At 57.6% G+C, this 11,859-nt stretch overlaps 1 protein-coding gene across 1 annotated transcript; it reads right to left on the bottom strand.

Annotated features, from left to right (window-relative positions):
• Positions 1–1,218: 1,218 nt before the first annotated feature.
• On the bottom strand, positions 1,219–4,000 carry LOC126036568 (splicing factor 3B subunit 4-like). Its single transcript, XM_049796508.1, has 2 exons — positions 3,981–4,000; positions 1,219–3,375 (listed from the first exon to the last, which is right to left on the bottom strand). The coding sequence occupies exon 2, from the start codon at positions 3,327–3,329 to the stop codon at positions 2,436–2,438; it is 894 nt and encodes a 297-aa protein (XP_049652465.1). The 5' UTR covers positions 3,330–3,375; positions 3,981–4,000; the 3' UTR covers positions 1,219–2,435.
• Positions 4,001–11,859: the final 7,859 nt, after the last annotated feature.

The following is an 11,859-nucleotide window of genomic DNA, read 5'->3' as shown; positions in this document are numbered from 1 at the left end:
TGGGGTGCAAGAAGCCACTCTGTGGCCATGGGCGGAGGGAGGTGGTGGCTGGGGGAGGGCAGGGCAGTGGTTTGGGGCGCTGGGAGGGATGGGGCTGGGGGACAAGGGGAGGACAGCAGCTGGGTAATCCCACTTCCTGGCCATAGCTTCGGGCCTCAGCAGATGCCTTCTTGCCTGTGCACCCCCTTGGGGTATCTGCAGGGGCCCTGCGGTGGGTGGCCCCAGGCAGCATCCCTGGTGCGGAGCAGAAGGATGCCCCACGGCCAGGGGCCAGTGAAGGCTGCATGCAGGCAAGTCAGCAAGCTCACCTGGCCTGCTCCTGCATCTCTGCACTCCAGTCTGCCCTGTGTTCCCATTAAACTCCATTTCAAGCTACTGCTCTGGGTGGGGGGGGCTCGGTCCTGGGAGCACATATGGGGCAGGGCTGGGTGCCAGCCCCCACAGAGGGGAGCATGGTCACAAGCTGGGAGCCTGCGGTGTTGGGGTGGTCCAAAGTCCAGGCTGGATACTGGAGGGACCAGAGGAAGGACCTGGGACTCCAGGGGCAGCTACTGGGCAGACTGCGTGGCTAAGGCCAGATACGGGAGGGATCCCTGCTGTATCTATGTACATATGCCTGTATTTCCCACCTGATCAGCCGGAAGGTAGAACAGAAAAACACCCCTTTCGGGTGCTCAGATTCACAGGACGACATCACCTGCATGTTAACTTTATTTTGTCAGCTCATTAGGAAAGCAAGCAAGCAAACATGTCAAACAAGGACCCAATGCCCTTTGCACAGACCCATCTAACACATGAACTCACTAATTCATCACTTCAGCAGCTCATAAAGTTTCTGAGTGAATGGAACTCAAGTTCCCTAATCCATAACATGCAGCTCCTAACTGAGGTGCGCCTGAGCACCCTGGGGAGAAGCTGTGTGGGCAGGGAGAGGCATGAAGGGCTGGAAGGACCGTGCTGCCTGGGGGCTGCACAGGTGCTGGGGGAAGAGACTGTCAGATGGGGCAGGGACTTTGGGGCAGCAAGCACACAGTGCCCTGGGAAAGTGTCAGGGCCTGTCCACCATCCTCTTCCTCTCACAGTGTGCCCGCCTTCCGCCAGCCTTCCTCAGCCTCTGCTCCTCTCCCTCCTTCCCTGCTGGGCTCTGGGACTGCTCTCAGCACCCCCAGCTCCTGGCGAGTGCACGGACCAGAGCCTGTCCAGGGTATGCCTGTACTGACCAAGCCCAACTGGCTGACGTGCCTGGGGGTCCAGCTTTTGATCAAAAGCCACCCCTGCATCCTCACCCTTACACCTGCATGCTGATCCTCACCCCCACATCCTCATCCTCACCCCTGCATACTCGTCTTTATGCCCGCACCCTCACCCTCACCACTGCATCCTCATCCTCACCCCTGCACCCTCATCCTCACCTCCGCCTTCCACACGCAGGTCCTCAGTCCAGCCACATTGCGCACTGGCATCCTTGGCACTGCCCTGACCACGCTGGGCTCGTTCTTGCACCCACCCTCCCCAAACACCCGCTGTGGCTGTCACCAGCACCGCGAGCAGGTCCCCAAATGCTTCTCCAAACTGTGAGGTTAAAGCCTCGGGACCCCAGTGGGGGTGGGAGGATGAGGTTGAGAGCCCTGGTGGGGGGACCCCACAGGGCGACGCAGGGTCACCAAGAGCCATGTGGGACCGGGCAGTAAGACTTCGCTTCTGTCCCTCCATCATCCCCACAGCTGCAAGTTCCCCGGCTCTTGCTGCGTCCCAAGAAGGCAGCCCACGACATAGGAGGTGGTGTAAGCAGCCTGCTTGCTAGACAGGGGAACAGAAACAGAAAGCAAAACCATAGGAAGCCATCACTGACAGTGTCACTGCCACCGCCCCACCCCGCATCTCAGCTGTCCCAACCACCCCGGCCCCGCTTCCCATATGGCCCTGTCCTTGATGCTTCAGCAGCCATCCTGCTCGCCTGCAGCAACATGGGCTGTTGCTGGCCTGATCCTGCCCCAACATCTGCATGCCTTTTGATCTTGCCTGGTACATATGACCAGGGCTGCCCACCTCCAGCCCGCAGTGCCCTGAGGTTTTTCTACTGCTGTTGGGGCAGGTTCACTTCCTTCCTCTGCTAAATCCCTGGAGCCACTGCAGATCACCAGCCATCCCCACACCCAGACCCTTGCCCTGCCCTTGCGACTCCCTGTCCTTCTGTCCATCCCCTGCAGTGACCAGGGGGCAGTTTGGGGTGCAGGGGCTCCTGCAGGACAGGGGTCAACCCCAGGCACAGCCCTCAGCCAGGGACCCCCAGGCTGGGCCATGTCAGTGGGCAGCCCTAGGGAACAATTCCTACATTCCCATCGCTGTCCTTGTTCCTGCCCATCCCCATCCCAATCCCCATCCCCAACCCCATCCCCATCCTTGTTCCAGGCCCCATCCCCAGCGTGGGAAGCTCAGCCCTGGGGGAGGCTGCACGGGAGCATCCGTGGCGGTCCCAGGGTCTGGGGAGGGACACTCATGGAAGACCCATCCGTGGAGGGAATCCTCAGCAGCAGGAGGACCCCCAGCTCCAGGTGGGATGCTGATGGGAGCTCCTGCCAAGCAGGTTGCTCTGAGGGTGGGGGATGACCTGGGGTTGTCCACGTTGCCGGGAGAGATGTGCATGGGCATGCCTTCCCTGGTGAAGGGGGCATGCATGTGGGGATCCCAACTCCCAGGGACATGCAGCGGAATTGGGGCAGGGGTAACCTGGGGACCCTGCCCCAGGGCGGTGGCTTGTCCCTGCCCGGGGAGGTGCAGTGTGGGAGAGGACAGGCAGTGCTCGGAGCTGGAGCCTTGCAGGTGGGCTGCTGCAGGGCTCTGGCTGTGCCACTTCCTTGGCTGTGCAGGAGCCCACCATGAACCCGAGGGCTCTGCCCATCCCAGTGGGCTCCCCACTGGTGCCGTGCACTGGTGCCGTGCACTGGTGCCGAGGCAGCACACGTCGCCACAGGCACGGGCAGATGTGTCCTGGGGTCACACAGCTCCCCTGGCAGGGCTGGAGTGGGCACCCCATGGGCACTGGGGGGGGTGCGGGTAGGGGGCTCAGCCTGGGGGGCAGGGGTAGGGTCTGTGTGCAGGCAGCCCCCAAGGACGCATCTGCTTTTCCCCCCGCAGTACGACGTGACTGGTTGGTGGGAGAACGAGCTGGGCTCCAGGATACACGCGTCCGAGGCTGACAGCCAGGGCAACTTCTCTGGTGAGTACCACGCCGCCGTGTCGAGCGCCCAGAAACCCATCGAGCCATCCCACCTTGTCAGCTCCCAGCACTTGGACGAGGATGGGCAGTGCTCCTTTGGCTTCACCATCAACTGGAAGAAGTTTTCTGGTTGGTAGCTGCAGCGGCAGCTGTGCCTGGATGGGATAGTTGGACGGGGAGGGGAGCTCAGGCAGGTCCCAGCACCCACCCCAATCCCTCTGCCCCCTCTCCTGTCCCCAGTCTGTCCTTCCCCGATCTCTTCCCACTCTGGACAAGTGCCTGCAGGCAGCAGGATGCCTCCCGAAACACTGTTTGGGCTAGGCAGCATCAAGAGTTGCTTTGGCAGCACCTCTGCCGCAGAGCATTTCCCTGCAAACATCGGGACCCACCCGGGCTCCATGAGCTGGTGCTCATGAAGCCCCAAAAGCAGCTGGGGTCCTCCTGGGATGCTAACAGCCACTGCTCACCCAGACTCCACAGCTGTCTTCGTGAGCCAGTGCTTTGCTGGGGGCACTGGGGAGGAGGTCCTGCCCCTTTGCCGGCCAGGCACCGATAGGCTTCCCCTTCCCCCCAGGACTGGCCACAACAACTTCACTCCAATGGGCTGAAAGGAGGAGGAAGAACCCTCTCACCTCAGCTGGGCTTGGGAGACCGGGAAGCCCCTTAGCAGCATCGGTGTGTACAAGCACCAGGGCTGTTATCAGCTCTGGGGGAACATGTCCCCAGAAACCAAATAAATTTTTTTTCTTTTAAACCCAACCTTGTGCAGTCTGTGGCTATGTCCTGGGGAAGCTGTGTGGGTGCAGGGTGAAGCTCTCATCTGGTTATTCCAGGAAGAGACTGGCTCTGAGAAATCCCCTTTTCCAGCCCAAATGGGATGGTGCATCCCCAAAGTGACCCTTTGGCATAAAACACGGGCCAGCGTTGGCTTTTCCCTCCTTAATGCTGGGTGAGCATGATGGGATGGTAAGCTGGGGGGCCATTCTGCACCCAAAAAAGCTGGCTGGGAGTCCCCCCAACTCGGAGGCAGCCCTTGGGCAGTCAGGAGTGGCATCTCAGCTGTGTCCACAATCCTGGTGAGTGGTGAGGGCTGCTCCATACCGGCAGCACAGCGCTGGTAGCTGCAGCACATCCAGCCCCAAAACGCTCCCTAGAGAAGAGTGCGGCATTTACTGGAAAGCAGTGACCCAGCAAATCCAGCCCCAAACACCAGCCTACTGGATTTTGTGACTTACTGTAATGGGCAGTGCCAGTGCTGCCTGAGTCACCCCGCCCAGCCAAAATGAATGATTTCCAAGAAACTCAGCTCCACGACTGAATCTGAAGCTTGGTCCTCAAGCCGTCCAGTCGCAAATTGACCCCAGATGGTGCTGCATGCCCTGTGCTGGCAGCCTGCCTGGGGTCTGAGCATCCTAAAGAAAGGAGTGGGCTGGTGGGGCTGCCACCTCCTGCTGCTCCCCTGGTTTTCCTGCGATGAATGCCGTGGGAGAGATTTGCTAACAGCATCCCTGGCTTTAGCAACTTCTCCACCTGCTCTGTGTTTTAGCCCGCCTCATTGCAGACTTGCCTGTGATTTGCTTTTCACGTTTTTCTCCCTTGGGTCCACCTTCCGCTTCTGGATCGATGCTGCTGTTTCTTTCTCCGTGCCTCCCTGGAATTTTTCCAGCTTTTTCAGTTCCCTTACAGCCTTCCTAAGCAGAATGCCTTTATGCCAGCCCTCTGCTGTGGTGTCCTTTGGTCTGTGCAGCCTTTTACCTGCTTTAGAGGAACCTGGGAAATCGGAAAGAGGGTGGCAGAAGGACCACAGGACACTGCTCCCACCCCAAAGCACAGCCAGGTCAGTGACAGGGCGTCCCGCTAAGCCTGCAGCTTTACTGCATGCAGCCTCCTGACTTTATTATTGCCTTCATGCCAACATTTCTCCAGGGCAGGGCTCCCCAGAGGCTGTGCAGCAGTCCTAGGGTGCTCCAGCAAGGCAGCGGTGATGACCACACTTTGAGCAGTCAGAAAACCTCTGCAGGCAGCCACAGTGCTGGTGAGAAATGCAGCAGGCATGGGCTGGCAAAGCTGTTTGCAAGGCCAGAACCCCAGCAAGGCTGTGACGCATCGAGCACCTTGGTTTTGAGGTGGCAGGTGAGAGGACATGGTGTGCCAAGGGTGCCTGCAGGCGTCTGGGGAGGGGCTGTGACTGAGGATGGTTCCCTGTGGGCATTGGGCATTCATCAGCACTGGGTTTTACCCAGCTGCAAGACCTGCTCGCAGTGCTTTGCACACTGCTTGTGTCTGCTCTGCCTCTCCGAGCCACAAACCTGGCATTGCTTGCCTCCTTCCAGCTCGGGCTCATCAGCAAGGCACAGGTGAGCAGTGGTGTCCCCTTCAGCCCCACTGCAGACCTCCCTCTGGGAGGAAAGCCAGCCCTTGCTGATGCATGGCAAGCCTTGGTCATGGTCATTCATACACCATCAATGCCTCCGGGGGCACGGGGAGCTGGAGGAGGCAGGACGCACTTGCGATCACACACAGGCAGTGTATGGCTGCTGCCGTGTCGGTCTTGCACAGGTGCTCACACATAGTGTATCGGTTAAAAAAACCCAAACAAACTAGGTTATTGGGATCTTGGCATGGGGTAATGCTGATGTAGGGGATCAAATCCCTCAGTTAGTCACTGTCAGAAAGAAGAAGGAGTCTCCATTGCAGGCGTCCTCCAGCACTTACAGGTCTTAACCACATGCAGAAGACTGTCCTATGCGACTACTTCTGCAGGGACTGTTCCTATTGACTGTTTACAAATGTCTCAATAATGAACATCTCGGTGTTACAATTACAATACAATACAATTACAATACTAATTATGATAGTCAGATGTGTTTAGGTACAGTTATAAACAGATTTAAAAGACTTATTTGTAAGTGTCTAAGAGCTCTGCCACAATATCTGTAAAAACAACCACCTGGAGCAAATACGCATACGATGTATGTAGCGGTGCAACGCAAGATTTAATCTTCCACAGATCTACTAAACACTCTTTCAAGTGTTTGCCCTTGCTCTCCACCTCTCCCCCATCTGTTCTACTCTTCTGTCTAGACTGCTTCTTTACCTCTCCTGTCTGTTTGCACACAGAAAGAATTCGGGAATCGTGACCTCGCATCTTTCACTTTACGACATTTAATAGCGTTTGTATAGTACAACTCACTTAGTGTGTCCAAAAGAAAGGCCACAGAAGTATTTAGGCCACTGCTGCTCAGGGCCTCTGTTGCCTATCACAGGTGTCAGCCAGCCAGCTTCAATACTGAGATATTCTGCTTCTTGGAGTACACTGTGATTCATACAGTGTATCATATATATGATCACGCTACGATCTGGATCACATTTTAATATCTATCGGTGTATGCCAACAATTTATCTTCAGTCTCCCTAAACACGGACCACATCCCAGCTAATTAGGACATGCACCCAAAGGCACACATGCAGTGTCACCTCTGCATTAACTGACTTAACAGCATTTTCCGTCTTAATACATAAACACACTGATTGTAACAGCTAAGTTCAGGTCTGCTCTCCTGCCTCAGGCACAACTCCCTGGTAATCAGGCATAACTGCTTAAGCCCACAATGATCATTATTTGTGCTACACTAAAATCTGAAGCTTCCAAGTAGAGACATCAGTTATCTTCCAGGAGCTTGCAAGCAATCTCCTCTGCCCACAACTGGCAGGCAAACAAGCCCAGGTAGGGCTTCTCAAATCTAGGCCTCCAACATTGCCTTGAAATTCAGTTTCTCTATTTCAGACAGCCAGCCTCTGGCTCTGTGAAGGTCCGTGACAGATAACAGCACCGTGCTCCTCCACTGGTAGGGGCTCCCTCATGCCGCAACAACGCTGCCACACCACAAGCCAGCTCTAGGCTCACCCGAGCTTCAGTCCCTGCAACGTAACACAGTCCCCACCACCACCACCCGCCTGGGTTAGCCGACAGCTTTCAGCATCAGGTGAGCCAAACCTTTTGCTTTCATTCTTCACCGCTCTGCCAAGAGCAGGCTTTCACGTGAGCCTCGACTCACACCCTGCCCTCTGTGTGACCGTTCGGTGTGACTGAGCTCCCATGCCAGATTCGTGGCCGCTTCAATTCACAACCTTCAGGATAAACTGAGCATCACCCTGGGTAGCTGCAGTAGGGACCCAATGCACGTCCAAGGGCAGTGCCTTGGCACCAGCTTCTGACATCTCCCCAGGCAGGAGAAGCAAAGACACAGGGAGCACAGAGTGCCGCTAACCTCAGGAAGCAAAATCCATCATGTCCCCAAGCTGCCCTCAAAGGACGCAGCACAAAGGGGGAAGGAAACTTTGAAGCCATCGCTTTGCTAAGAAGTAATCCCTGTCCGCAACAGAAGGGGCAAGGGTCTCCTGAACCTTCACCTAACATATTATTTACTGAGACTGCTATTAGCTCAGAAAGGTTGGGGGGGAGGGGGCGCGAAATCAGAGACCAGAGTCACAACAGAAGGTAAATACAGAAATCTTTACACGTCACCTAAAAAATGTGAAAACCAGGCAGGCAGTAAGGAGAATTCCTTCATTCTCTTATTTCAAAAATATAATTCTGGAAGAGCTTTTCAGTGTGTTCTTGCACAAATCTTTGCATTCCCACCCATGCGGCAAGAGCCTAGCCTAATATTGCTACACACATAGGCAAGTTAGGCTTTGTCTGCCTGGCAGCACTATGAGTTTTACTGCTGCAATTCCTCACATGGAGGTATTTTCCGGGGAAAGATAAGATTGAAAAAAGCACCAGTCATAGAACAAAAATTTTAGAATTCTCCCAAATATAGAGAATTATCTTACACCTTGAAGCTTCTCCAAAAGGACAAAGTCTAAGGTGTTTCTGCAACTACCACAACCAGACACTGTGCCCTCACAGTTAATTTTTTTAAAAATGCTTCTTGAGATTGATACAGGCGACCCATCTTGCAAACCACGCCTTCTTGTCAGAGAAAAAACTGCAGCTATCGCCGCATTCAGTTGAGAGCGCCTTTAGGGATGTGCAACACTAACACCACTGGTCACTAACCGATTCGCTGTCCCAGTCCTGCCTGCACACAAGCAGTTAGGGAAAGGTGACCAAACACGCCAGTTTGTTTTTCTTGGCTTTAGCTGCACACTGAGGACAACCCGATTACACTTAACAGCAAGAAACGTTTCCTCAAGAGAGGCTTAAACGAAGACAGAAAAGCAGGGTTACAGGTGAGCTGTGGGAGACATTGCTTTTCAATAGCCACCGTATGAGAGGAAGTACAGGGACCTCTCAGCAACAGGAACCTACACGTAGGGGAGAACAGGAACACAGGCTTACGTTTCCACATTAAACTTGTTGCCGTGTGAAATCTGACTAGAAAGCTTTACAAAATAGGTAAAAACGTTTAGACAGGAATTCCACAGGAGGCGGATGGCCAACTGAAGTATGCAGAGAAACGTAAGCACCCCCTGCTTTAGACACTGTACTTTGTATCCTGGTGTTTTACAAAGCAAGGCTATGCAACCACAGCATTTGTCCCCGCTACATAAATTAAGCACGTGTGCAAGTTTAACGCAAATGCTGCAAACAAATACAGTTCTCAAATATTTCCAGTTGTAAGAGACCAAAGACTAGACAGACCCAAACGAATGGTCTTATTCACAACAAGGACAATCCTATCAGCTCATGACCTGGTCCGCACAGACGGCTGGCGGCCAAAGTGAACTCCAGCAGGTACCATCCTTTAGCCCACGGGTGGCAGGCGAGCTCTGGAAGGAGGCAGCCGCAGGCTATACGGAGGACAGGATGGGGGTCACTGTGCTCGGTGGAGATAAAGACACTAGACGCTGGGCACACGTATCGACTCTTGGAAACACCCGCTTTGCTGGGCGCACGTATCGACTCTTGGAAACACCCGCTTTCCTCAGTACACCCTCACTAGCGGAACAGCCGCCTGGTTTTGTACTGAATGCTTCCTACGGACCACAGGGAAAGGCTTTTCTAAAAACCGTAGCCAGGCAGGTGGATGCGAACGAGAGATTTGGCTGTTGAGCTGGAGGAGTCACGAGAAAAACACCCGAGGGGTGAAGTGAGGAAGCGAGGCAAGGGTGCGGAGCGAAGGAGCAGGAGGAAGCGAGAACGAGTCCTCTCCAAGACTCGGAGAGGATTTTCAGAACAGAGTGCTCTCCTCAGCAGGCGCTCCTCCAAACAGAGGCTTTACGCGACACACTGCACGAAAACACCTGCACCTTGGTGAAGGCTGCCGGGGCCGCTCCGAGGATAAAACCCGAGCACGCTTACTACACAAGTCCCTCGGTAATCGGCAACAGACGAACGAGGGGCGGTTAAGCGGCGCTGCCCGCTCCCCCTCTCCCAGCTCCGAGTCGGGCTCCCGGCCCCGGGGGGGGGGCGGGACGGGGACAGCCGCCCGGCAGCGCCCGACCGCGGGCTCAGCGGCCGCGCCCCCGCCCGCCGGCACCGGACCACGGCGCCGCCCCGCGCCCCCCCGCCCCTGCGCAGGGCGAGGGGGAGCCCCAGGCCCGCTCCGGACACGCCGGGCCCCTCCGCAGCCCGGGCATCGCCCTGGTGACTCCTCAAGCCTCCCCACAGCCCGGCCCCGGCGCCACGGCCCGGCCGCGCCCGGGGAGGCCGGGATCGCCGCCCCGCTCCCGCCGCTCACCAGCTGCTTGAGGTCCTCCTCGGAGAGCCCGGCGTAGCGGTACCGCTGCTGCTCGAACTCGTACCGCGTCGTCTTCACCACCACCGCCACCCGCGACGGCCGGAACCCGCCGCCCGCCGCCCCCAGCCCGCCGCAGCCCCGCCGCCGCGGCGGCGCGCACGGCCCGGCGCCGGCCCCGGCCCCGGCCCCCTCCGCCGCGCAGCGGAGGGCGAGGAGGCGCCGGCGGGCGCCGCCGAGCAGCGACAGCCCCGGCAGGGCGGAGGAAGCCCCCGCCGCCCGCTGACAGAGCGGCGGCGAACGGCGCCCGGCCGCCCGGCCGGCGAGGCAGAAGGAGCCGCCGAGGAAGCCCCGCGCGGAGGACATCGCCCGGGCTCGCTCCCCGCCCCGGGGCGGCAGCCTGCGGCCGGCGGGCGGGAGGGAGGGAGGGAGGGGAGGGGAGGGGCGCGGCGCGGCGCGGCGCGGCGCTGCCCGGCGGCGGCCGCCCCCGCTCTGAGGCTGCCTCCCCGCCCGGGCAGCGCTCGGCACACATGGCACGGCCGCGCCGCGGCGCCCCGCCCCTCCCCGCACGCAGGCGCGGCCCCCGCCAATAGGGAAGCGCGCCGCGAGACTCCCACCCTCCGGGGGTGGGTGGGGGGGTGGGGCGGGGCAGGAGCAGCGGGGGAGGCTCCCGCGCCGGAGCGAATGCGTCCGGCTCGAGACCAACGGCGCCGGCCGCAGGGGGGGAAGGCGGGGACAGCTCCCCCTCCCGCGCCTCGGGAAGCGGGAGTTGCGCATGCGCCTGGCGCACCAAGTCGCCTGCCCCCACCCGCCCGTCGTCTCGCGGTGCCGCTTCCCCCGCCGCGCGGGAGGCGGGGCTCGAGGCAGCCAGGTGGGCGCGCGCCGGCGGCCGTCGTGAGGGGCTGGGTCCCCTCAGCCGGGCTGCCTCGGCTCCCCCCCGCCCCGGAGGGACACCTCCTGCGTCCCCTCGCCGCCTCCCGCCCAGCCGCCTCCTGCCCAGCCTCCTCCTGCGGCGACGGCTCGACAAATAAAGCCGCTTGCGTCCTCTGAGGTAGCTGGGGGAGGCGAGAGTTGGTAGCTGAGAGGGCTGTGGAAATCCTGAGGTGGCAGCTCCCGCAGGTGCCTCGCGGGGAGGCTGGCTGGCTACCTTGTTAAACTTGTCTGAGGAAAGGGATTCTGGAAGTTAGGAAAAAACACAACAGGTGCTTTGTTTTAAAAGCACCAAGTACCGCATCTTGGGAGGAGAAGGGTGTGATTTGAGAGGTCAATCTCTTACTCACGACTGTTCTGCTCTGTATTACGTTTATTCCACTGTCTGAGGAAGCGCAGAAAAAGGCAACGTGGTGAAAGCAGCAGGCTTGGGAAAAGACCTGTGAAACGGGCCTGTGAGTGTGTGTGTCCGCATTTTGCGTGTCCAGGTTTTAAAAAAAAAAAAAAAAAAAAAAGGATCGTGTGTTACTTTTCAGTATTGTAAGCAAACTATCTAAAAAAATGGGGGGAGGGGGGCGGTTACATCATTAATAACTGCCTTTTCAGGTATTGACTTTCACAGTTGGGGCGGTGGTTACATCATTATTAATAACTGCCTTCTCAGGTATTGACTTTCACAGTTGGGGCGGTGGTTACATCATTATTAATAACTGCCTTCTCAGGTATTGACTTTCACAGACAGTACTTCTGCACTGAAAGCCTCGTTTACGCACGTTTTTCTCATTACTCGCCTTGTGCCCGTTCTTTCCCTGGAGGAAGTCACAGCTTCTCCTTGTGAGGAGGGATTGAAAGCAGCAGCTTTTACCTGTCAGCCCAGCACCCATCTACGCTGCTCTGCTAGGAGAGCCTTAGGAAATGAGAATAGCTAAACCCATTCAGCTAAACAAAAGCTCCACCCAGTCTTTACTGACGGGGAGGAGGTTTTTCTACCTACTGATTAGCTTAGCCTTGAGGGAAACTACC

Source organism: Accipiter gentilis, chromosome Z (genome assembly GCF_929443795.1).
Source record: "Accipiter gentilis chromosome Z, bAccGen1.1, whole genome shotgun sequence".
Lineage (NCBI taxonomy): Eukaryota > Metazoa > Chordata > Aves > Accipitriformes > Accipitridae > Astur > Astur gentilis.
Note: the sequence above shows the minus strand (reverse complement) of the source record. Positions and strands in the feature narration are given on the sequence as shown.